The sequence below is a fragment of the Topomyia yanbarensis genome, chromosome 3, assembly GCF_030247195.1.
Source record: "Topomyia yanbarensis strain Yona2022 chromosome 3, ASM3024719v1, whole genome shotgun sequence".
NCBI classification, from domain to species: domain Eukaryota; kingdom Metazoa; phylum Arthropoda; class Insecta; order Diptera; family Culicidae; genus Topomyia; species Topomyia yanbarensis.
The window spans coordinates 398971698-398998978 of NC_080672.1; the positions used below are offsets into that span (position 1 = coordinate 398971698).

General features: G+C 42.3%; 1 protein-coding gene across 1 annotated transcript in view; it reads right to left on the reverse strand.

Moving 5' to 3' along the window:
- LOC131693922 (uncharacterized) overlaps positions 1-27281 on the reverse strand; it is a 489601-nt gene that overhangs the window by 202658 nt on the left and 259662 nt on the right. Inside the window, exon 6 of the mRNA XM_058982194.1 lies at positions 105-1217. Coding sequence (XP_058838177.1) covers positions 105-1217 — 1113 coding nt within the window. The remainder of the gene's footprint in view (positions 1-104; positions 1218-27281) is intronic.

A 27281-nucleotide genomic window follows, 5' to 3' on the forward strand; every position in this document is an offset into this window, starting at 1 on the left:
AACCAAAATAAACAAACTTGGGTCAAACCAAGGCAAACACAAACCGGACAACACTCGAACGAGTAAATCTGTGGTAAAAAAATTAAAGGGACAAAACTACGTACTTGCTGTACGACTATTGTCGCCCGAGGTTGCGTACAAACTGCGCCGTCCATCGGGTTCGGAGTAACATTTATAGCCCCGGTAGCCAACGCGCCTGCTCCTCCGACGACTTCGGCCGATCGTAATCCAGTAGAGACCGAAGCCGTTGCCGTTGACGCATGCGCTTTTCCATCGGCCGAGGAAGCAACCGTCGATGGTGTCGCTTTCACTGCCGTCAACGACAGATCATCACTGGACGAACAGCAAGACGTTTCCGCAAAGTAATCGAACCGGACATCCGGAAGGCCTCCACCACCCATCACTCCACTCATTTTCGTACGTCCCTTTGTAGAACTGTCGTACTTCGAGGGCATCATGTCAAACTTGGTCGCGATCTGGTCGAACCTGGAGAGGCGTTGAGGCGACACGGAGTGCTTACTGTTGCCTTTTCTCTTCGGCGAGAATGCATCGATTCGATCATTTTTGTTTCGTTTCGAAGGCGTTCGCTCTAGCGCATCGCGCTCCTGTTGGGTTAGGTACGCGTACTGTTGGAAGATTGAGTATTGGTCGCTAAATATTTCCGAATCTATCGTCGGTCTCGAAGGAGAATCGCAATATTCTTCACGATTCCGGTGGAAGGAAAACTCTTCCTCAACCGCGAAACATTCCCGCTGGATGCGATCGTAATCGATGGCTTCCCGATCGAACGGGAACATGGTCATATCGGGGTCATACTTTTGACTTTTACCGCCGCTTACAGCCGGTGCCGAGTTCAGTGCTTTTCCGCTTTGTTGTTTTTGTTGTTGCATGAATCGGTCCTTCCGGGATTTGTAGTGCGGAACGCGCTTGGTTGGAGTACCGGTGTTCACTTCTGCCGTTGCCTTCGGACGATTTTCTTTGTTGGACTCTTGCGCCGGTATTGGATCCTGAGTGTAGTCTGTGGGTGAAATCTTTGGCGGAGGGCGACGTATCGGATTGGGCGAATCGTCAAAGTTGAACAGTGTCTCGTGGGTTGACTTGTGACCACTTTTCGGCGAGTTGGGCGAATCGAACGAGAAACGGGTGGTCGCGGTCATGGGGGCAGTGCGGGGCTTCGGTGAATTTTTTGGTGTCTTCGGTGAGAGGTCTTCGAGTTCCTGTGGATGGGAAAAGCAGAAAAAAAAAGTTTGGGTTAGAAGCTACGATACATGGAATGGGTTGACTTTGCAGTTGGAGATATGTTTCAATTTTAAGTATTTATTCAGTAAAATTTCACATCTATGCAAGTAGAGAACGTTTTTGTTATGCAATATTCTGTTTGCATTTCCGCTTCTTTTCCTCAGAATTTGGCACTTGATCTAGGCACCAGACTGATGCTAGTCCAAAATTAAAACCCTTTTTTAAACACACCTAAATGAGCTCCAATCTCCGATGTCTTTCGAGGCATCGTGAGTTAGAACTCGTTTAGGTAGGGTGACCATATCAGGCGAGTAAAAAACCAGGACATACGAAAGGGGCCTGCCTCTCCCCATTCTCACTCTATCGGCTGTGCCTTCTCCACAGGTTTTCGGCAGCTAAAAAGTTCTGAAGTCTGACAGGCAGAGCTTCGGCAGTAAAATGTTCTGGGGGAGCGTGGAAGACCTCTGCCAGAAATTTTTTCATGAGAATTCCATCACAGAACACCTTTTCGGATTTAAAAACGTGCAGTTCTTGCTACACCACCATCAGCGCAACTTTCATGCTGTTGTTGAAGAATTTGGCAACCCTGAAATGAGCGGTTGATAGGAAATATTTTGAGATCGTCTGCGCAGGTCCGCGAAGTTTTCAGCACTAAATACCGGCCATTGAAGGAAAGCAGAAACATCAATGGTCCCAAGTAGCTTATCTGCACTATATCTGGCAATCTCCAATGATAACCATTATCTCACGTTCTGAGAGCTAGGATCGAAGCAGCTGCAAAACCTAGCGTTGATTCCAATTTTCTTTATTTTATATGAAAACCGGTGGATAGGTTGGTGTAAATAACATCATTTTCAGCGCAACATTCCACACTACCTGTCATGTAGGATGCTAGACTTGGCAGGTTAGTCGCTGTTCAGCGACCAGACGTGCAGCCATGTTAATCGTGAATTTGGAACTATTTTTTTATTTCGTTTATTTGGCACGGCTCAATGCGTTAGCTTACCTGAGCTGTGGAGCTTTCAATATTGACAATATGTAAATAAAAATAAATAAATCGGTTTTATTAAATATCCATCTTGTGTACGCGATTTGTTACTTCTTCTATTTTGTGGAAGATCCTTGGGAATCACTTAGTCCGCTTTCTTTCGGTTTATCGTTTTCGTCCATTCTGTCCTTGCCCTTGATGGTGTATAGGTTTTTACGATTAACTGGTTTGAGTGGTTTGTGGGACCTATGATCGTGTATCTGTGTTTTAGTCATTTACTTTATTGTTAGTGGTGCTGGCAGTTGGTTGGGAAGCGCATCACAATAGTAGAACACGATACGCGTAGTTTATGTTGTTCCTGCATTCGTTGGTGCCTGAGCTGAGCTGCGATCCTGTTGTTTGTAATTTAGTTGATATTGATGAGAACTGTGTATTGGGTTTGCTTGCAGTTTATGTTGTTTTTGTTAGAGATTCTTGTACATGGTTTCCCGTATTCCCTTCTTGTTACAGAACTGGCGCATGGGAGTCTGTCCTGCATATGCGCACAGCGTGATTTTAAATTTGGGTGCTGATGAGCTACTGGTATGTATGTTTCGCCATTTTCCTTTTTTATGGAAAAGATTTCCAGTAAGACGAAAAAATGCCACTAGCAAGAGAGCTTAAGAAGAAGCAGAGTCACCAAGACGTAGACATGTCTTCTCAGAGGTACCAAAGGGAATTCTCGTTTCAATTTCCATGTAAAAAAGCAAGTGAAACGTGAAGTAACGAGGTAGTATCGAGAGATTAAAAAAGACAGCAGATGGCACAATTGAGAAATTCATGTGAATTAAGTTTTTTAGCCGTACTCTGACTGAGGATGAGTATGCGTTGCAGTTATTGTTGCGATCGGTCGTAACTGGGATCTGGAGCGGAGAGAATAATGCGAACTAAATAAATAAAAATAAATTAGCCTAACAGGAGAAAAACCAGGACAAATCAAGCGTTTTCCTCGACTTCCCAGGACACCAGGACAGTCAGTTAAAAACCAGGACATGTCCTGGGAAACCAGGACGTGTGGTCACCCTACGTTTAGGTGTGTTCACAAGTAGTGTCTCCAATTTTGGACTAGCGTCAGTCTGGTGCCTTGGTCGAGTGCAAGATTCTGAGGAAATGAAGTCAAAACACAATCTCCTGGGCTTATTGAGTTTTGATGATGAAAATTCCATGACATTTATCATGTGTGTAAGATTCCAATGATTTTGGATGTATGTTGATATATTTCAAGTAGTTTTTGATTATCGGATTACATTCTGGTAAATTTATCAATGGGCTCCAAGAAGAAGACTACAAAACCAGTCTTTTTTCTACGTCTGCCCGGGTCGGAGTTGCAGAGTTTTCGGGAAATTTTTAACACCAGACTCGAACTCCGGACAGCCGGCCATTGGGAGTGTTGCTTTTTATTTACACTTGAAATGATCATTTCCAGATTTTTTAGTTTTTGTTAAGCTTGAGCTTGACCTTACGTTGAATAGCGAGAAAATATTTTGAAACATACTCAATCGATATTTATTTACGAATATTTTTTACTGATGGAAAACTGGCAAAGAAAAAGAATGAAATAGTCTCGAAAAAAATATTCGTGAGGAGTAAATAAACCGAAGCTGCAACAGAAAACTTGAGTTTTTTATATAGAGAATATGACATAATTTTGAGCGGCCCAAAATGAGCATTAACTGTACCGAAAGCTTTACTTTTTATGACGAATACATTACCAGTTCCACGAGTGCTTCATTTCTTCCCCTTCTCTGCCAGCATACGACCGAAGACTACATATCAAGAAGACTGATATCTCTTTCCTTCCCCCATACGAACGAGAAGCGACTGAGGTTACAGCGCCTCTATTGAAGGAAGGTTAATGTTAAAGTGTATATGTGTGTGTGCATCACTATGGGAAGTACCACCTTTACCCGCAAGCGGCGTGGCTGTTACTGTCTCCAGATTCTGGACAAAGTTGCCAGTCTTCTTGATATGCAGTCTTCGATACGACCCAGAGATCTTCATTAATGCAACTTCTGCCCGAAGCGAAACTGGGTCAGGCTCTAACTCCAACCACTGTCAAAATTTATAAACTGGCAGCGGTTGGGCTCAGAACACGACCTAGCATCGGTCCCAGAAAAAACGGCATAAGTTGGCTCATATCCCGGTTGGCACCGCAGGGAGATAAGGCATAGGAGTTCTGTATGAAAGGCGAATGACGACATAAGTTGGCCTCATGCTGCACTATAATGTGGTTTTGCGAACCGTGGCACCACGAAATATAGATATATGGAATTTGATACACCCAATGCTTGGAAAAACTTCTCCTCATTATATCCCTTCCAATCTGTCTGTACAATTTACACTGAACAGAACAAAAATTACACAACCCACGATATGCACCCATCAAGGACAAATTCCTACATGTTAGCATGGTGATCAAACGACACACTATGAAAAATTTTGCGCGAAAAATGTTGAGGAGAACGCATCACTGCCGGTTCTCCAATCATCTACAGCAATTAAACCCCTTAATACAATCTTTATTTAGCCGAAACCATTTGGCCGAATGTCATCTGGCCGAAGGGATCATTAAACCGAATGCATAAGCCAGTTGCTACCTGGCAAAAAGGGTCATTTCACCGAAAGTACCGTTTGACCGAAAGAACCGTTCAGCTAAATGCCGAACAGCCAGTGGTGTAGCCCGAGTACAAAGCCCGAGGGGAGTTCAGGGGATAACCCTCTCCTCCCCACCACCCCACTTTGATATAGAGAAAACATTAAATTAGTGACAAAATAAAAATTAATATTGAAATAAATAAGTATTTATTTCTATTAAACAAAACATGTTACTGATATCGTAGTGATCCTCAAAATTAAAATAATGTAATGTAATGTAAAGTAATGAAGAATCTAATGACACATTCTTTCGTTACGTTCACAACGATTTGAAGAATTTTTATTCGACAAATATGTTATAACTTTATCAAATAAACACCTACATCAAAAATTATTACAGATTCGGAAAGTAGACAAAATTTCTCAAAAGATTCAATCAACAAAAACTGAAGATGGTGGACATCGGTCGAGAATTTTATGAGGAATGGGTGTGAAATTAATTGTGAACATTTGCAAGTTTTCCGGGGTCAAAACCGTCCTAGGTGGCCAATGTGATCAAAGTGACTACTGGCCTGCAGATCTATGTAATTTAACACCAAATTTAATCAATTTGGCATCTGATACCTAGGGTGGTTCCAGTTTATGTGGGAATTTTCTGTATTACCACACTTCTCATCCAGTAACTCCGGGACAAGATGTTCTATCAGAAATAAATTCAATAGCAACATATGCCTTCCATTTGACACTAAGTTTGAGATTATCGGTTCGGTTATCTTCGACTAACCGATGGGCGATTGTTGATAACATACACATACACACTCATAAGCACACACATTTGCCGAGGAGCAACAGGCACTGGAGGACAGAAGTTCAGGGGCTTATCGATCCCCCTCCCCGGACCTACTGTGAGTTAGGTAGTTTTGGATAGGTGGGGCAAGGAAATGCTGGGATCTGCTAAACCTCTAGAAAAAGCCATATAAATCCGAAAGCAGCTCCGTCGAAGCCAGTTGGTGCCGTTTCCCGTAAGGTTTTATCCAAGACTTCGGCATAAAGCACCCTTACCCAACTGGAGTGCCAAACGGCACATTAGGATCGATACCAGTAAGATCCCCGAAACGGCAAGTACACTAATGGTACTGGCTGCCCCCCGTCCCCACAATACTTTGGTAGGTCTCCAAGTACGTTCGAAACCCGGCATCTTAGCCGGTGGAAGTAGGGTCAGTTGAAGGCTCCTGACTAGCGCCGATCCGGCTTTGAACGCGGTACCTTATGAAGGATCGCGTCAACCCTTACATGCGACCTAACCTGTCGCAAAGGTAACCATGGAATCATGTGAGGCGACTACTTATTACGGGCGCACGGTGTGTATAATAGAACAATATTATGACAAAAAAATAAGCATCGCTGAATTCTTCATTATTGGATGAAAGAAATATATACCTTTAATTTAAAACTAATTCGGAAATAATCCACCGAAGGAACCAGCACAATTTTTTTTTAGTTCAAATTTAAATATCATGATTTATGAAACATACTATATTAGGCTGTCCCAAAAAAAATCGATGTGCGAAAAATCATGATGCTCAACCCTATAATGAAAGATAAACATATTTTAAGCACTTTTGTAGAACAAATCAAGTTTTTTAAAAAATCATCTAGAGGTTCCACAAATGCGATTTATGAAAAATGGCCATTTTTGAGTAAAATTGTCATATATAAGCAGTTTTCGTAATTTTTTCGAAGTCCGATTATTTTTTAAATATTTTTTTATTTTTCTGTGGACCTGGGAGAATAAATTCCATTTAAAAGTTTTTCACAAAAAGTGCTTATATCAATGATAGAACAAAACAATCAATGATGAATGATTAAACAAAGCAAAAACAATATTTTTAGTGAATTATAAAGAAAATCCTCACAAATCAAAAAAAATTCATTAAACCAAAGGCATGTATTAGAAAGTACTATTCATTACAAAAGTCTGCGTGAATAAACATTGTGAAAATTCGGTCGGGAGGCTGAGATATAGCATTTTTAGTAAATGCTTTCAAACCATGAAACTTTGTCACATTTTTTTGATTGATCAATATCTCAACCTTAACTTGACCAGTGTAGGCATTTTGGGTGTCAAATACAAAGTATTTCTTTCTATCTTACATTTTTTTTCCATATGTGGAATTTACCATCTTATTCTAAGGTATTTATGTAATTGTGCATGATCAAAAACTTTTTCGAATAAGAAGTGATAACTTTAATGATGCTATAACCAGTATAACATTCACGATTGATTAGATTTATTTATTAATGTAAATGTATGATAAGTCTTGTAATAAAACACTTAAATATAATTTTAGGAACGTGTCCACTGGAAAACAGACAGAGAAAGAATGACCGAAACGGTGAGAATGAAGAAACTTCAGCTTTAGTATTTCCACAGAGGGTCGCCTTGGGGAGATCTGGGAGAATTTTTCCAGCATTTGTTGCTCTTTTCTTGCACTTTAATTTGTTTATAAAGTGGTTTGCCCTTTTAAAAGTTATCGCCATTTGAAAAAAAGCTATTTTCAATCAAAAAACGTGAATATCTCCACACATACTAGCGATAGCAAGTTTCCGTCTTCGGCAAAGTAATGCAGTTTAATAGTCCAAATAATGTTCTAGAACTGGAAAAAATCTAGAAAAAAACTTATGAGGAAAAAACTGTTTTTAAGGGGTCTTTAACCAATAATGCCCCATATCTCTAAAAACTTAAAAGATAGAGAGTTGAAGTTTTCAAGTAAATGTTTGTAACGAGATTCTCTACAACTTTGTTGAAAGACTTGGGACCACTGTGCGTTCCGGTCATTCTTTCTCTTTCTGTGTTCCAGAGGACACGTTCCTAAAAACCCCTAAAAAGGAAAAAAACAAAGACTCACGTCAAAACAAGGAATATATACTCAAATTGAAACCATTTTATATGTTATCCCCTCTCCTAGGTTTGACGGTATTGAAAACATCTTCAAGCATATTTGAGCAGACACCTGCTTTAAGATGGTTATTGCATTACTCCTCGACAGTGGTGCATCGAGGAGACCGAGAGGGCTTATGGGCCTTTTTTATGTTTTTTGTTATTTCATACTCTGCACCAGCCCAAACTAACAGTCAGCTAAGAACCTGTGCACACTGGCGTGGACGATTGGCGGGTCGCCGTGGATTGACTTTTTCTGTGGGCTGTGTTTGCAGACATTGTTCAACAGCTTAACGGCTGTCTTTTTGAGCACGGCTCGCAGTGGGAGTCATTGTGTGTCGATTTATCGGTCGATCTCGTCAACGTGCACAGGCGCATTAAAAATTAACAGTTGAACCCTATTAGTTGTGTTGTGTTGTAATAATTGTAGTTTTTAGTACTAGTGTAAAATTGTTATGTGCTAGTCGTATGTCTATCTGTGTATGTGTTCGTCTGAGTATTCGTGACATATGGGTCAGCGAATGTATGCAGAACTGGCTTATATGATAGAATAGTGGGTAATCCTTCTTTGGATCACTTTTTATCGGTGTTCAATTCGTGCATTCGATTCGACTCATTCGGATTAGATAAGTGAAGGTACGATAAATTTACCGACGCACAACAATCATCCATTCCCCGTCAGCATAGCATGAGAAACTTTTAACAGAGTGCAATTGTAGTTAATAGTAAATATATATCATTTTCTGGCATCTAGACGATTCCAAGTAGTTTTATTGCATGTTACATGTGTGTTGTTCGAATAATACTCAATAATAATACTAACTCTTCTCTTTTTTTCATTTTGTTTTATTTATTTTCGGTCTCATGCGTCATATTCCTATGATGACCTCTCCGAGTTCATTCATCAAAAAAGGGTAACATTGCTGCCAACAATGACTATTCGCTACCATCAGACGTCGCCAGGTTTTAGAAGAATTGAGATGTACTCTCATACTCAATTGAATCAGATAAGTAGGAACGACCAAAAACTGCAAGTAGCATATTACACATGTCTTATTTTAACACATTAAATATTATTTGTATTAACTTATTATTTGCAGGTAACACACATATCTCAACACACAACATTTACCATACACACGTAAACATTCAAAGTCGCAAATATACAAATGCTCGACAGGTGACTGGGCCAAGTGCATTCACTTGTAGGATCTATCATTTCGATGATCGCCTCGATTCTACTAAACCAGTGCACAATTAAGCTGACATAAGCTAGTCGCGTCTGGTGAATGCATGTAACCTGGAAGCCCCAGACACGACAGGACGAGACGGACAGATGACGGACTGGACTCGACGGGGCCTAGTTCAGAGTTTTAGGCATTCTTGAATGCAAGGCTAGCGACATAAAAAAAAGAAAGGATGTGCTATGTGTGGTGGTTGGCTATTCAAGTATTGGTAGAGTTTGAAGTACTAATGTATGTCTTTCATGTGATGATCATTAATTCAGCTGTATCTTGTACCTATCTAATCTATTACGTCTCTCATATATTGTCCTTTATTTCTTCTTTTCGAGTTCTATACTGCCATTCTTCACCCGCCTTCAGCTGGGTCAGCAAAGATGGTGATAGTGAACGTCTTAACACTCACACATTCTCAAACGTGGTCTCAAGCATGAACCTATAAAAAAACCCTCGCGAACGCGGTTACGTATCGATCACGTCCGGAAGTCTATCCTTGATCCTAGAAGCCTAGGTCCATGCCTTCCGCTGGACCAATTAATAAAATACGCTCATACCTATTAGACAACACGTCTCATGGCGACATGACCGGGAACCCTATCGATATAAACGATCCCACTCTCTGCCAGAATTCTAACCGCGCACCGAAAATTTAATATCAGACTCACGGTTCGCGCGACCATTCAAGAACACACGTTACAAAATCACGTCAGCGCACAAACGTTAGAGCTCCTCGAAGCCCACGAACTCGCAAACGTGATTACACCTCGGTGATAAAGTGAAAATCTCAGCACTCATAAACTTAGCAACACGATCTCAAGCGTCAACCTACAAACTCCCGCGCTCGCGCCATCATGAATCGGGATCGTCCGGAAGTCTCTATCCTCGGTACCAACAATCTAGGTCCTTATTAATTAATAAAAAAAATAATAAAATTGAAAAATAACTCCCATATCCACTAGACAAAACGTTCCATGGCGACATGGCCGGAAACTCTAGTGATATGGGGTAACTCTCTCCCTGTCAGAATGTGATCCATACACCGAAAGCTAAAGATCAGAATGACGGTCCGCGAATATATGAATGGCCGCAGGGTTTCAAAATCGAATTTATACACGCGAAGTCACATACGCGCGAGCACTCGCGACAAACACGTCAACATACGAACGCTTAAGCCCTTCGCGATCATCTACGCACACCTATGCCCGAGATCGCGTAAACTTGATAACACTCCGGCAATTGTGTGAACGTTTTAGTACTTGCGACGTTACAAACGCGGTCTCAAACGCGAACCCGCAAACGCGCGCGATCATGAATCGGTCACGTCCGGAAATCTTTAGCATTCATTCTAGCAATTTAGGTCCATACATTCAGTTGGACCAATAAAAAAAAAAAATAAAGGTCATATCCACTAGACCACGCGTTCTACGGCGACATGAATGGGAATTCTAATGATATGTAAGAACCCACTTTCTTTTGGAATCTGAACCGTACACCAAAAATCAAAAATTAAGTGTCAGATTCATGGTCCGCGCGCGATCATTCTAGAACACACGCGAATATGCGAAAGGCACACGGTTATGAAATAGAATGTATACACGCGAAGCTCATACACGTTAGCACATGCGACATACAAACGCGCACGCGACATACAAACGCACACGCGATCGAGCACGTTAACGTACAAATGTTCGAGCCCTTCGCGATGATACACGCGATCGCGAGTCCCTACGCCCGCACATACCTGAACCGTACAATGAATATCACATTCAGAATCACGGCCCGCTACAATTGGCCTAATGCAGTGTTTTATTGGGCGACATAGCCTGTCTCGTCTGCAAATTGTAGTATGTGATTCTGACGGGGAGCCCTTCCGAGAACCTAGCTCTACAGTTCCAGTAGGACAACTCTCGAAAAAAAAATTGAAACCATTTTATATGTTATCAAATACATATGGCATGATTGATTATTTTGGCCCCTTCTTCTTTTGGCGATAGTTCGCCAAATTGAATTGAAAAAATAAAAATGTTCGTCGACCCTCGGTGGATTATTTTCAAACAAGTCTCAAATTAAAGGTAAAAAGATCTGCTATCGAATAGCGAAAGATTCAGCGATGCTTATTTTTTGTAATAAGGTCATTTTATATACAAACCGTGGGGCGTAGATAGCGGTTTGGAGCAAAATGGAGCAAACCAAAAAGCAAAAATTCTAACGGAGCAGCTGTGGTGAACCCGTTCACCAGAGGTGAGCTAGCGAGGTCGCCGATCCAGCAAAACGAACAAGTGCAACAGAAAGTCCACCGTAGAAGCAGCCGAATGCGAACAGATGGCGTTACTAGCGCGAGTTGAAAACGCCGAAAAGACGCCGAAGAGCACAGAGATAGCGGAAGCAGAAGCCTATGAGTCGCCAATGGGTGACAGGTATTCTCGTTCGGAGAGGAGGAGGAACCGAAGAAGCCCAAGAAGGTTGATGAAGGAGAGCGAAACAGCAGAAGATCGCAAAGTGAATGGCGAACCGTAGAAACAGTAGAAAAAACAGAAAGAAAATGAGGAAAAGAAGAAATAAGACCACGCCAGCAGAAGCATAGGGAAGACGCTCTAGTCGTTAAAGCAAATGACGGCATGACGTACGCTGCGATCCTCAAAAGGGCCATCAGGCAAGAAACTGTAGAGGCTCGGACAGATATGATCTGTGCAGAAAATGTCGGGAGAAGGGACACATTGCTGAGGGCTGCACGAAGCAACTGAAGTGCTTGCTTTGCACAAATGAGGGCGGTAAAGACCACATGACGGGAGGCTTCTTATGCCCAGAGTACAAAAAAGGCGAAGGTAGGCCAATGTGGATGGAGATAACTCAGCTTAATCTCAATCATTGTGACATTGCACAACCATTGTTGTGGCAGTCAACATTAGAAACGAAGTGCAAAGTTGCCATTATTGCAGAGCCGTATCGTGTCCCTTTTGCTAACGGTAACTGGGTGGTTAGTAGTATAGGGATAGCGGTAATCCAAGTGCTGGGCGGTTTCTCCGTTTAAGAGGTTTAGATAGCACACACGACGGTTTCGTGATCGCCAGGATCAACGGCGTATTCTTGTGTAGTTGTTATGCTTCTCCATGGTGGACACCAGAGCAGTTCGACCGGATGCTAGACGCATTAAGCGACTCGTTAGTCGGGCGAACGCCGATTGTTGCAGCAGGAGATTTTATCGCTTGGGCCGAGGAGTGGGGTAGCAGATTGGCCAATGCAAGAGATTAGAGCCTATTGAAAGCACTGGCGAAGCTGGACGTAAAGCTGTGCAACGAAGGTTCCACTAGTACATTCCCTAGAGACGGCCGGGAATCTACCATCGTGGTAACATTCTGCAGCGCGTCGCTGATGGATAACATGAATTGGCGAGTTAGTGAGCAGTACACAATTGTACGGTAACGCCGAGAGTGAGAATTGGCGAGCGGAACTTGTAACCTCCATGATCGGTTACATTATAAATCTCGACCGACGGTGTAAATAATAAACAACTTAAATATATAATATGTACATATACCCTAGATACGTTTTGATTTGTTTACCTTTTTATAATATTTTGAATTATTTTTATTTTTCTTTAATTAATAATTATTAGTATCACCCTATTGTAAATATTTATTTAAAATTTGAATTTGCTATAAAAATACCGTATGCCCCTCGATCCTTTGCTTGTCCCAATTATCCCACCGATACAATTGCGCCCTGCGAAAGACTGTTATCTCGCTCTGATAGCAAGAGTCATCTCGCTTGCTATGTACCGTGAAGAGCGGAAATATCCACCACCCAGGACTTCGTGGGATATATAAGCAGGAGCCGACAAGCATTCGGTCTCTTTTTTGGTAACAAAGTAACTAGCTTAAAATTCGGTATAGGTCGTTTTGGTTACCAAGTATTTTTTCAACAGTGATAGTGTTGGTGACAGTACGCGCTGTGTGCGGTAAAACTGTTAGTGCCAGTTGTTTCGCCTAAGTGGAAGAATCCTGACCGGCGATATCGGATCGAAAAGTTATCGAGGCCGGTACTGTTGAAAGGCCTGTGCATTTTACATTACCGACGGCTGATTCAGTGCAACATACGTTCGGTCTGTCACGACCGGCCCGTTCCGTCAATTAGCGGAGACACCACACCAGTCGGCGCAGCGTAGTTGACCCAATGGCAGTAGATACAACATGCTCAAGAGGAATGAGCGAATCAGGTGCCCAATATTGTTTCCTTTGTTTTCCTTCCCAACATTATTAACCCTTGATAGCAAATGTAAAATTAAATGATATGATGAACTAAATATTTTTCTTATGGTGTTGTTTTTATTATAATTATTTCTTAAGATTAATAAAATGTAGTGATCTAAATATTTTTCTTATTTAAATATTATATGAGCCCTTTCCGCTCTCTAGTACTTTTGATTTCCGCTGTCGATATTTATATGGGAAGTGTTTCCGCAATTTTCTCCCGGATAGACCCTAGCCGAGCACGTGAAAAAAAGTAGTGCAAAAAAACCGATATTGAATTGTTAAATTGTAACAAATGGCGCCCAACGCTAAATAATTATAAAAAGGTTTTCAATTTTAAACAAAATTGCAACCCTTTTTTACCAGGCTCCGGGAGGAATTGCAACCAATATAAAATTGTTTGAAACATTTTTACCATTTGCAGGTTATATTTATATGATTATATTTGTGATTCAAGTGATTTATATAAAGTGCAAAAAAATCTTTCCGGGTGATGATAATTACTTTAGTGATAAATTTTACCGTCTCTTTTGTTTGACCATTTACCAGAATTCAGCCTTTTTCATTTAGACTGACGGGTGAGATTAATTTCCGGGGATTGAGTGATCGTTACCTAGTTCTTTTGTTCTCATTTGAACGCTTTGTTTCGAAACCAATTGTTCTTTTTTTTCGTTTTGAAAATGGCAGAGGTTAATCTAAATTTTGATCAAGCAGTGGAATGGATGAAAACGTGGTACTACGAAATGAGGATACATCACTTAGAACAAGATGAAATAGTTTTTGAAACTACAGTTAGATCCATCGTAATTCGCGAGGATCCCACGTTTTCCCGAAGAAAACGTAGCTTACGGGACCACCTAAAAATTGAAAAAGAAGAAAATAGGTTATACGATGCTCAACTGTCAGTTGACATTGAAGAAGAAATTCTTTTATGTCAGCAAAAATGTGCTGAAATTTGTGGTAGGCTAAAACGAAACGATAGTACCATAATGAGCCGGTGTAAAACACGATTGTCACACTACGCTCACCGTAGTTATCAGCTCCTTAACCAAACAAATAAGACTTCGGAACTAGAAAATACACTTAAAACATTATTTTTTCAAATCGTAAATACAATTAAATCAGAATTTCACCCTGAACTGGAACGCGACGGGAACGCAGACAGTGATCATGGAGATTTACTCGATGATGATACACCAGCTGGCGATGAGTCCGAAAATTCTTCGTCACCTGATGAATCGCAAGATCGAAAAAAGAAACGTAAATCGGTAGATATTGAAATGATAAATTCTCTCCAAGGTCGAATCGAGCAATTAGAAAACGAATTGGCAAGTATGCAGTGCCCGCGTAATACAGCCCCACCAGGGCCCTCAAAAAAGCAACCCTCCATTTTGAAATCAAAAGCAAATAATAACGCATGTCTTGACCAAGCCGGTACATCATCCAACACAGCTAGAAATGCCACTTTTCATCCAACCCTCGATAACAATAACCCATTCTTCGTTTACGCGAACCCGTACCAATACTGGCAACAGTCAAGCAATCACAACCCAGTTCCAACCGATCCTCGGGCATGTAATCACGGTAGCAATAATTGGCAAGAAGTAATTAATAACCATAGGCAACCTTACAATCATTCTACGACAAAGTTTATTCCCACTCCTCCGAGTAATCACTCTCAGCAAAGGTTACCGGTGTCAAAATGGCCCATTTCTAAATATGATGGCGATGATCAGGGACTTAAACTTAACGAATTCTTAGAAATTATACAAGCATTATCTGTGGCGGAACACGTTTCCGAAACCGAGTTATTTGAGTCGGCGGTGCACTTATTCTCAGGTCCAGCACTCAAATGGTACATGACTATGCGTAGTACCGGTCGCCTTTTAAACTGGCAACATTTGGTGCTAGAATTACGACGATCATTTATGCATCCAGACTTAGACGCACTTATTAAAATGAAAGTCTACCAACGTAGACAACAAAGAAATGAAACTTTCCTTGAATTTTACCACGAAATGGAAAGATTATTCCGTACAATGAGCACACAATTGCCTGACTACGAGAAAGTTCAAATTCTATTGCAGAATATTAGAATTGATTACAAAAAACAAATAAATTTTATTCCCATCGCAGACTTGGCAACCTTAGTAGCGGCAGGCCAAAAGGTGGACGCGTTAAATTTTTCAGCCTATAATAAAGTTTTTGGAAACGAAAAATCACTAGCCTCGCTAGAAAATTCCAACTCCACCAAACAAACGAGAAAAGACAGGCAGCAATCTCAGCCTTCACAACAGCAATCGAGTTCGCGTAACGCACCCAAACCTATTACCAATCAGTCATTAAACCACGCGTCCCAACGCAATGAATCTCACACTCAATCTCTCAATGCCAATGCCGCTAGGAATTCTAACAGGTCTTTACTTACCCTCGAGGCCCTAATAGATGGCCATTGTCCACCACCCTCCAACAATTGTTTCAATTGTGGTAAATGGGGTCACAAAATCCAAACCTGCAGACTACCGAGAGGTGTGTTGTGTGAAAACTGTGGTTTTCGCGGATACCCTTCTAATAACTGTCCTTTCTGCATAAAAAACGGCATGGCTGCGAGCGAAAATCGCCGTCCGCAAAGCCAGTAATTGCGTATAAATTCCAATCCACATTTTTGTCTAATTTCCAAATTGCTCCAGAAAATGTTTATGAAACTACTCCATCAACATTCTCCATTTCATACCCTTATCCCAACGATAACCGACCGTATACCACCGTGAGTTTGTACGGTAATAAGGTTCGCGCATTATTAGATAGTGGCAGCAATTTAACCATAATTAATAAATCGGTATATACACAATTAAAGTCTCCCAAAGTATCACCCCTACAAAACGCTATTTTACTACGCACGGCGAGCGGAGAGCAGCTTGATATTTTGGGACAATTATATCTCCCATTCTGTTTTAACGGGATGATGAAAGTTATTCCTACGCTGGTAGTCCCCAACCTTGCCATAAACTGTATTTGTGGCATGGACTTTTGGAAAAAATTCAATATTCAACCCCAGATTCACGAATGTCTCTCAGTGGAAGCCGATGACGAGTCGGCTATCAGTAACCATACGCCCCCATCAACAGTTCTCAATGCCGAGGAAGAAATTTGTATTGCAGAGATAAAAACCTTATTCTTATCTGCAAAACAGGGCGAACCACTTACATTGACTCCCCTAGCTGTTCACCGCATCGAAATCCAAGATGAGTGGAAGCGAAAACCTCCGATTAGACAGTTCCCCTACGTAATGTCTCCTCGAACTCAAGGGCTAGTCGCGGGAGAATTACAGCGGCTGCTTAAAGCAGGCATAATTGAACGCAGCAATTCTGAATGGTCTTTAAACTGCGTACCCGTTATCAAACCGAACAAAGTCCGACTTTGCTTGGACGCACGCAAAATAAACGAGCGCACTATTCGTGATGCATATCCTTTACCACACCCTTGTCGCATATTGGGGCAGCTTCCGAAAGCGAGATATTTATCTACTATCGACCTATCGGAAGCTTTCCTTCAAATACCTCTCGACCCACACTCCAGAAAATTTACGGCATTCAGTGTGCAAGGAAAGGGTCTATTCCAATACACCCGAATGCCATTTGGTTTAGTTAACAGTCCCGCCACGCTTGCCAGACTGATGGACCAGGTTCTTGGCCACGGCATTTTAGAGCCAAATGTCTTCGTATACCTCGATGATATTGTCGTGGTAACGGAGACATTTGAGCAACACGTGCGCTTACTGCGCGAAATTGCCAAGCGCCTGAGGCAAGCAAATCTAAGCATTAACATAGAAAAGTCCCAGTTCGGAGTCTCTGAAATCCCATTCCTAGGTTATCTCCTTGGTACGAAAGGTCTGCGTACTAACCCTGACAAAATCAGGCCAATTGTCGAATACGCAAGACCGGATACCGTAACCAAACTGAGGAGATTTCTAGGAATGGCGAACTATTACCGTCGATTTATACCAGGATTCAGTGGCATTACCTCTGCACTGACAGACCTTTTGAAAACTAAAACAAAAAAGATTATATGGAACGATCATGCCGAGAAAGCATTTTGTGACGTCAAAGAATTACTGATCTCCACTCCTATTCTCGGCAGTCCAAATTTCAACTTACCTTTTTCAATCCAAACTGATGCCAGTGACGTAGCTGTCGCTGGGATTCTCACCCAAAAACACGAAGAGGGGGAGAAAGTTATATCTTACTTCTCTCACAAGCTCACTACTCCTCAGAAAAATTATCATGCCGCTGAGAAGGAGGCACTAGCCGCTCTTCTAGCAATAGACGCATTTCGGGGCTATATTGAAGGCTATCATTTTACATTAGTCACTGATTCGTCAGCTTTAACACACATTCTCAACACTAAATGGAAAGTTGGGTCCCGATGCAGTAGGTGGAGTTTGGTTCTGCAGCAGTACGACATGACGGTGGCACACCGGAAAGGTAAAGACCATATCGTTCCAGATGCCTTGTCCCGAAGCACTGCTGCGATCCAGCCTTCCCCTGCCGCATCGTGGCGCAATTCATTAATAGCAAAAATACAACTTAAACCAGACGACTACATAGATTTTAAAGTTGACAACGGTCAACTCTACAAGTTTGTGACATCAAAAGGCGAACCCTACGACAGTCGCTTTGAGTGGAAACTAATTCCCGAACTGGATGAGGTCACTCAAATCATCAGGGAGAATCATGATGATGTATTCCACCCAGGCTTTGAAAAAACCCGCTCTAGAATTCAAAAGCGATACTACTGGCCCCAAATGGCCACAAACATTCGGTCTTACATTCAAAATTGTCAAACCTGCAAAGAAGTTAAACCAGCCTCCGTACCGGTGGCGCCCGAAATGGGTAAATTTAGGGAGGCCTCTCGACCGTGGCAAATAATATCTTTAGATTTTGTCGGTCCTTTGCCACGCAGTCGCAAAGGTAATCAACATATGTTAGTTATAACCGACTATTTTTCTAAGTGGGTTATGATACATCCCTTACGAAAGCTTGAGAGCTCAGCCATGTGTGCGATTCTTCGCGACCACTGGTTCTTTCGAAATTCCGTCCCAGAGATAGTAATTTCCGATAATGGAAGTCCTTTTATCTCTAAGGAATTTAAGAACTTGGTGGATCGTTTCGGAATAACACACTGGCTGAACTCCAAGTATCATTCTCAAGCAAACCCGGTCGAGAGGGTGAATCGAACGATAAACGCTGCCATTCGGACATACGTTCAAGATGATCAGCGCCTATGGGATACAAAACTACCTGAAATAGAATTAATCTTAAACACCAGCATTCACTCTGCTACTGGGTTTACTCCGTATTTTGTGACACACGGCCACGAACTTTCGGAAAGGGGGGCCGACCATCGCCTATTTCGTCACGGGAAAAATTGCTCAGAGGAGGAAAGGGAATCAAAGCGTAAACAAATGTTTACAAAAATCTACGATTTGGTCATCAAAAACCTGGCCAAAGCACACGAGACCGCGCGAAGGCATTATAACCTCCGACACAAACGGTTTTCCAAATCCTTCTGCCAAGGTCAACTCATTTTCAGAAGAAACACTAAACTGTCTAGCGCGATCGAGCACTACAACGCGAAGTACGGCCGACAATACCTACCGTGCAAAATATCTGCGAAAGTCGGATCCAACTCATACCGACTGGAAGACCTATCAGGGAAAGATCTGGGGGTTTGGCCGGCCATTCATTTAAAGCCGGGGTAAAAAAAACACTAGGTCTTAATTTCATTCTTTATTTGGTTAGGCTGTATCCTTGTATCGGGGTGGGAAACTGAAAAAAAAGAGCTTTTTAATTGTAAAATATATACTCACCTGAAGCAATGAACCCCCGACAATTTCCCCGGTAACATAATCTAAAAAAAAGAGGTCCAAATTAGCCACCAAAACACCTTAAAAAAACATTTCCTCACCTAAAATAAGCAAACCTACTTTCGGTCATCCATTCTTCAACATAATGTTTTGTATTTGTTGATTCTCTGCTGTCATTATCGTTTTGACGTCTGACATTCTCCTCCGTTCAGGAGTTGACCTAACGGGTGGCACAAAAGTGGGTTCTATGAAAAAGAAAGGCAACCCGGTGCATTCGATGTTATATGTGAGGGAACACGGAGCACAGTGGGTCAAACCTGATCGACTATGGAAATTTATTATTAATCTAAATTCGATCAGTTCGTCGACAAACTAAAATGATCATAATTGAGAAAGCCTATAGAATAGGCATAATATTAGGGCGCCCTAGAATAGAGATAGATTTTTAGTTAAGGAATGAATGATGTGAAGCATGAGAGATAAGTGATTGATGTGAATGAAATGCCTGAATGTAAGATGCGAATGTGATATGATTGAAAGCGTACGAATGTAAGAATGAGCGAGAAAAAAAGAACAAGTGTGTTTCAATAATACTTAGAAACTTTTGGTCTTAGTTTACATGCTAATGACCGGATAAAAATAGAAGGACGATGTTTTCTCGATATCTTCGAAATCTCCTTCCATGAGTAATTCACCTAGTCAATCTAGTCAACCTTTCTTGGCAGGAATTTGGATGAGTTCTGGTATTATGGTCAAATGAGGGAGTGGTATGAAATACTATTTTATCTGACGGATCCTGAGATTGCAAAATAGCACAATTAATAAAAATCACCCTAAATCACAAATATACTCTTCCGTGGCGAGTCTCACCAATTGAAAATCCTATAATACAGCAGAAAAGATCCTTTGGGAAAATCATTGTTCTGTATTAAAATGGATATTCAAAGGGCAGTAGGCCCACGATTTATAATCTGGAATTGGATACCCCAAATCAAACTTCTTTTGAACATGGCGAGTCTCACCGCTCTAAATTCAAATAATGTGGTAGAAAAGAGCTCCTTATGGATCAATCATTGTTCTGCATTATCTTGGAATTGCAGTGGAAGCAGGCCCATGGCTTAGTCAACATATTTCAGTATTTTTATAAACATGGCGAGTTTCACCGCTCTGAATTCAAATAATGTGGTAGAAAAGAGCTCCTTATGGATCAATCATTGTGCTACATTACCTTGGAATCGCAACGGCAGTAGGCCCATGGCTTAGTCAAAATATTGTCCCCAACATGGCGAGTCTCACCGCTTTAAATTCAAATAATGTGGAAGAAAAGAGCTTCCTATGGATCAATCATTGTTCTACATTACCTTGAAATCGCAGCGGCAGCAGGCCCATGGTGGAGCTTAAACACAACCAAAAAAAAAATACTTTTTTTCTAACCAGCTCTGGGAGGATTGTAACCTCCATGATCGGTTACATTATAAATCTCGACCGACGGTGTAAATAATAAACAACTTAAATATATAATATGTACATATACCCTAGATACGTTTTGATTTGTTTACCTTTTTATAATATTTTGAATTATTTTTATTTTTCTTTAATTAATAATTATTAGTATCACCCTATTGTAAATATTTATTTAAAATTTGAATTTGCTATAAAAATACCGTATGCCCCTCGATCCTTTGCTTGTCCCAATTATCCCACCGATACAATTGCGCCCTGCGAAAGACTGTTATCTCGCTCTGATAGCAAGAGTCATCTCGCTTGCTATGTACCGTGAAGAGCGGAAATATCCACCACCCAGGACTTCGTGGGATATATAAGCAGGAGCCGACAAGCATTCGGTCTCTTTTTTGGTAACAAAGTAACTAGCTTAAAATTCGGTATAGGTCGTTTTGGTTACCAAGTATTTTTTCAACAGTGATAGTGTTGGTGACAGTACGCGCTGTGTGCGGTAAAACTGTTAGTGCCAGTTGTTTCGCCTAAGTGGAAGAATCCTGACCGGCGATATCGGATCGAAAAGTTATCGAGGCCGGTACTGTTGAAAGGCCTGTGCATTTTACATTACCGACGGCTGATTCAGTGCAACATACGTTCGGTCTGTCACGACCGGCCCGTTCCGTCAATTAGCGGAGACACCACACCAGTCGGCGCAGCGTAGTTGACCCAATGGCAGTAGATACAACATGCTCAAGAGGAATGAGCGAATCAGGTGCCCAATATTGTTTCCTTTGTTTTCCTTCCCAACATTATTAACCCTTGATAGCAAATGTAAAATTAAATGATATGATGAACTAAATATTTTTCTTATGGTGTTGTTTTTATTATAATTATTTCTTAAGATTAATAAAATGTAGTGATCTAAATATTTTTCTTATTTAAATATTATATGAGCCCTTTCCGCTCTCTAGTACTTTTGATTTCCGCTGTCGATATTTATATGGGAAGTGTTTCCGCAATTTTCTCCCGGATAGACCCTAGCCGAGCACGTGAAAAAAAGTAGTGCAAAAAAACCGATATTGAATTGTTAAATTGTAACAAACTGGAAAATAAAGGACTTCGACAAGAACCTTTTTGTGAAAGCACTTCGTGTTCATAGCGTCACTCAAATTCTGAATGCCGATGAGTTGTCAGAAACAGTAGCTAGGGCACGCCATGTAACAATGCCGAGGAAAATGGAGCCGAGGAACTACCGGCGTCTGGCGTACTTGTGGAACGAAAGGCTAAGTATCCTCCGGGCTGCCTGCCTAAAAGCCAGAAGACGCGTTCAGAGAGCAAGATCTGAGGCAGTCAGGGAAGAGGTAGCATTCTGGACGGTCGGGGCCGCTTTTATCGCGAGATAGTGCTAAGCAACTCCACCTGCTATAAAGATTTGCGTACAGAAGCCCTGGGGCAATGCTTACCGTGTCGTTGTTGCCAGGATCAAGGGTTCAATGACGCCAGTCGAAATGTGCACCGACTAGCTGAAAATTATCGTGGAGGGCCTTTTTCCCAACCGCATGGCCGCCTATACCGTACGTTGATGCAGGCGGTGGAAATGCATGTGACAATCGAGTTTTCGGCGACGAACTCCTTATAGTGGCAAAACGGGCTGAAAGCGAAGGAAGTTCCCAGACCGGATGGTATCCCCAACGTGGCACAAGACTGCTATTCTGGCGTTTCCGGGTATGTTCAGGATAGCCCTACAAAAATGCCTGGACGTTGGTTACATCCCAGATAGATGTAGATGGAATATCCAGAAGCTAGTGTTACTGTCAAATCCAGGGAAACCACCAGGAGATCCAGCATCGTATCGGCCTATATGCTGGATACTCTTGGTAAGCTCCTGGAAAGGGTCATCCTGAACAGGCTGACGACCTACGCTAAAAGTGAGAATGAACTATTGCAGAGGCAGTTCAGGTTCCGAAAAGGGATATCGACAGTGGATGCCATCCGCACAGTCATCGCTAACGCGGAGAAAGCATCCAAGCAAAAGAGAAGAGGTAATCTCTACTGTGACGTGAAGGACGCGTTCAACAGTTCTGTCACCTAAGCACTGCACAGAATGCGGATGACGGACTATCTATGCAAGGTTTTGAAAAGTTACTTACAGAACCGAGTACTGGTCTACGAAACGAACATGGGGCAGAGGTCGATTAGGGTCACGGCGGGAGTACCTCATGGCTCCATACTCGGCCCAAAGCTCTGGAATATAATGTACAAAAAAGTGTTAACACTGGAACTGCCCAAGGAAGTGGAGACCGTCGGCTTTGCAAATGAGTAAATGAGTTTGTCCTAACGATAACGGCCGAGACCCTTAAGGAGGTGGAGATATTGACGGCAGAGAAAAAAGGCATCGTGGAATCCTGGATGGCTGACGTCAAGTTGCAGTTGGCTCGCTACAAGACCGATGTAGTGCTGGTCAGCAACCTTAAAAAAATCCAGCGCGTCAAGATCAGCACCGGGGGACAATCCATCCCACCGATGCGTGTGCTGAAGCACCTGGGTGTGTTGGTCGACGATCGGTTAAATTACAACAGCCATGTCAACTATGTATGTGAAAAGGCAGCGAGGACAACTAACGCATTGGCAAGGATCATGCCGAATCACGGAGAAGCAAAAGGGCAGCACGTGAAGTCTCCGGGCGGGGCTGCTGCTCTGAACTCAAAGCGGAGCCGGACAAAGTTGACAAGCACGTTTCGCCTAATGACTGTTCATGTCGCGAGTGCGTACAGAACGATATCGTCGGAGGCGGTATGCGTAATTTCCAGAATGATCCCCATATGCATCACTCTGGCTGAGGACGTGGAATGCTACCAGCGGAGAAATGTGCGTAATGCAAGGAGACTGGTCCGAGTGGACTTGTTGGTTAAGTAGCAGCAAGAGTGGGATATCGCGGAGAAGGGAAGGTGGACCCACCGACTCATCCCAAATGTGTCGGCTTGGGCATATAGGAAGCATGGAGAGGTGAACTTCTATTTGACGCAGTTTTTGTCTGGGAAATACCTTAATCGGTTTGGACACGCTTCTTTACTCTTTTGCCCGGAGTGTGTGAACGTGCAAGAGACACCGGAGCACGTGGTCTTCGAATGCCCTAGGTTCGAAGAAGTCCAAAGGGGTATGCCTGATATAACAATAGACAATATCGTCGAAGAGATGTGCTGCAACAAGCATATCTGGGACGCTGTCAACAGAGTGGTTATGAGTATACTCTCCGAGCTTGAGAGGAAGTGGCGAAGGGGAAAAAAAGGAAAGGGCATTGGTTAGAACGCCGCCGTGGAAACACAAATCGGGTTTCGGGAGAAATTCCGCCGCCGAGAAATTCTCCGACGGTGAAGACTAGGTCCACCGCCGGAGACCATTCGTGTAGTACGCAATGTAGCGCCGGGTTCGGCTCGTCGGGGCGACAGTTAACCGGACGTCAGGCTTCACCTCAATCGCCGGAACGACCTCGACACGGACGGGGATTAGACCGAGTAGACCGCATCGAATAGCTAAAGGAATTCACGGTGGGGTAGATTCGCCGCGAATCGTGACAAAAAGGGATGTTAATTGGCTCACGAAACAAACACCGGTAACGAAAGAAATTCCGCTGTTGGGAAACTCTCAGTTGGAGTAGGATAATATCCGAGCTGATCTCGATAAAGCTGGGAGCTAAATGGCTCAAGGAAGCGGGTGTCGTGGGAAATTCCTCCTTCGAGGAACTATCGGTCGGAGTAGGGTGAGTTCACCGTTGGACACTATCCAGGTAGATCGTGATAAGGCTGGGAGCTGAATGCCTCACGGAAACATGAGCTAAATGGCTCAAGGAATCAGCACCTAAGCGGTTCACGGGGACGACAGCTAAAGGCGACGTAATAGATGGAGACAAGAAGTAAGAGAAGAATCGAGAGTTAAATCAAGCTCACAGGTCGAGCCATTACATAACCAAGTGAGATAGAGCAGAAGAAAGAGGTGCGAAGAAAGCCCAACTATCCCCCCCCCCCCACGAAGTAATACCTTGACGTAGAATCGTGGGGAAGAAGGGCGTGAAAAGAAAAGATTGTTTTTAGTGGCTTGGCACGAAGTCCCACACAGTGCCGATACAGTACATCAGAACAAGCTTTTAAAGCGTTTTAAAGTTACAATTAGATTTACATATACATGACTAAGAAAGCCAACTATAAAGCATTGTTTATTTGTTTATTTATCTATAGTTGTCACTATAAACAGCCTCTTCTCAGATCCAAGCGATCAAAAGGTAAATATACCAATAACACACTAGTTTACTAATTTATTTCCAGCATGGTCTGGGGAGATTCTTTGATGTCAACCGAAGCTAATGTCCCACGACATCCCATTTATGTACACACGAGATCAGCCCTCGTTTGGCGGAAATTTAGCTACGGTCAGCTCTCTAGGGAATTCAGTGAACTACTAATTGGTTGCTATATAAAAGCATATCCCGGACGGACAAAGAACTTTGAATGCAGTCATTGCACACAACGAAATTGCATGATTTGAACATTACTGGAAAGCAACAATATTTTGGACAGAACAGAGATCAAGGTAGAGTTCCACTAGCGACGGTAGTACCGAGAATGTGCTGAAAGTTTCCCTTATTTTGCTACAACAAACATACGTTCAGCAAAAATTATCACTGCATTAATTAAATCAAAACCCAAACAAAAATATACTTTCGTGCTGCGGTTCTGCTGCTCTGTTCACCGGAACCCAGACCAACAACGCGGTCCCACATGTACCGACCGACATGAACGAACATACAGAAACTATACACGAACGATGACGAATGTTGGAATAAAATAAACTGCACCTTGTCAGTCCTTTCACGGCAGCGCAATTTGTGCTCCGTTTATACGACACGAGACGAGCGTGATTTGTGTCCCCAAACGAGCCCCAACCGTCCGTCCCCGGTGTGGCTGACCACGGAATTGAACGAATGGGTGAGTGTTTTGGTGTGCGGCGGGTACAAACACGCGAATCAAAGCAAATTCTGCACTCCAAAGAAGTGCTGATCTATCGTGATAAATGTTGGCGAGGCGCACTGTGAAAATAAAATGTCGTTTGTATTAATTTTTATTGATTTATTCGAACGAATGACGTCTTTAATTAGTAATTAGAAATTTCGACGGATGCTGATTTATTTTTGCACTGAGTTTAAAATAGTATTTCAACAGTGCTGTTACTTGGAACGTAGATTACTCGTTAGCACCGGTGAGAATAATCATTACCAGGCAACCAGCAGAGGGATACTTCACGGGAAAAATATCACCCGAATCCCCTGCAGCGTGACGCGGGGGTTTTCCATGCACACTCACACGAACATGCACGCACGCCGTCTATTGCGGAGGGGTGCGGTGGTAAGCCAATAAACAAATCATGCGGCTTTGAACTGGCTTGCGTGCGACCACCAACCGTGCGAATCGTTCCGAGCTGCTGGTGACATTTTCCGGCAATGATTTCTTACCCTTACGAATGTAGTAATCATTCCATCGTCCCGAGGAGCTCGGAAAGCGATCTGCCAGCCAATGAACCTTCGTTAAATAGTGGCGGCGAACTACAAAGGAACGACTAAATAAATAGCGGGTAGATAATGGTTAGTGGGGGCATGTATCTTCTTGTGGCGACTGGAAGGAGTGTTTATTTATAAAGCTGTTTCTATCATGGATAGAGGAGAATGATATGTTGTTTAGGGTTATTGAACTAAGAGATCTAAATGAATCCCAATTTTGCCTATAAAATAAACTAACTGAATAAAAAAAATTAATCCTAAGAAGACGGATTGGTAATGTCAGAATCACAACCCACGTAACCATAAGCACTTTGACACTATATTAACTACACCAATCTATTTATCTATCTATCTATCTATCTATCTATCTATCTATCTATCTATCTATCTATCTATCTATCTATCTATCTATCTATCTATCTATCTATCTATCTATATAAAAGTTAAAGTTTGTATGTATATGATTTATAGACTCCCAAACGGCTTAACCGATTTCCGTAAAAATTTGCACACAGTAGGTATTTGGTATGGGGCGTGTTTGTGTGCTATTAGTTGGAGATTATCTGCCCGCCAGATGGCGCATTGGAACAAGTTGTGTTTTCCTCCTATTTCGCAGAGTGTCGCAGCAACGCGCGATGGGTATTAGCTAGTACTACATAGAAACCATTCCAGCATTTACGATGTATTTAAGTTTTATATTAGCATCGTAGATACGTAAGAGCACTGACAAAATATGTAAACATCACTGTGGAGTGTGGATCACTAGAAGGTTGATAACAGTCTATTATAATTCTTCGGACAAAAGCAACCGTGTGGCATCCGGCGGGTTGAAGTATCTCAGCCAGGAATCGATCCCCTGAGTTCCTGCTCCCATGTCGTAAGAGGCGATTGAAACAGGAGTCCTCAGGTCAAGGTATTTCTCCGTGCTGAGGACTGAATGGCTGACAAGACTAAAGTATATCAGTCGAGCACTGAGTATCTGTTGGAAAAATGAATTTTCTGTATGTAATATAATTCATCATTACTATGTTTATTCTGTACACCTGTACACTCGGGATACCAAAAGAGAGCAATGTTGAGAGAGAGAGAGAGAGCTTTTGCCATTAGTAGGGACGATGCCGACGCTCTGAG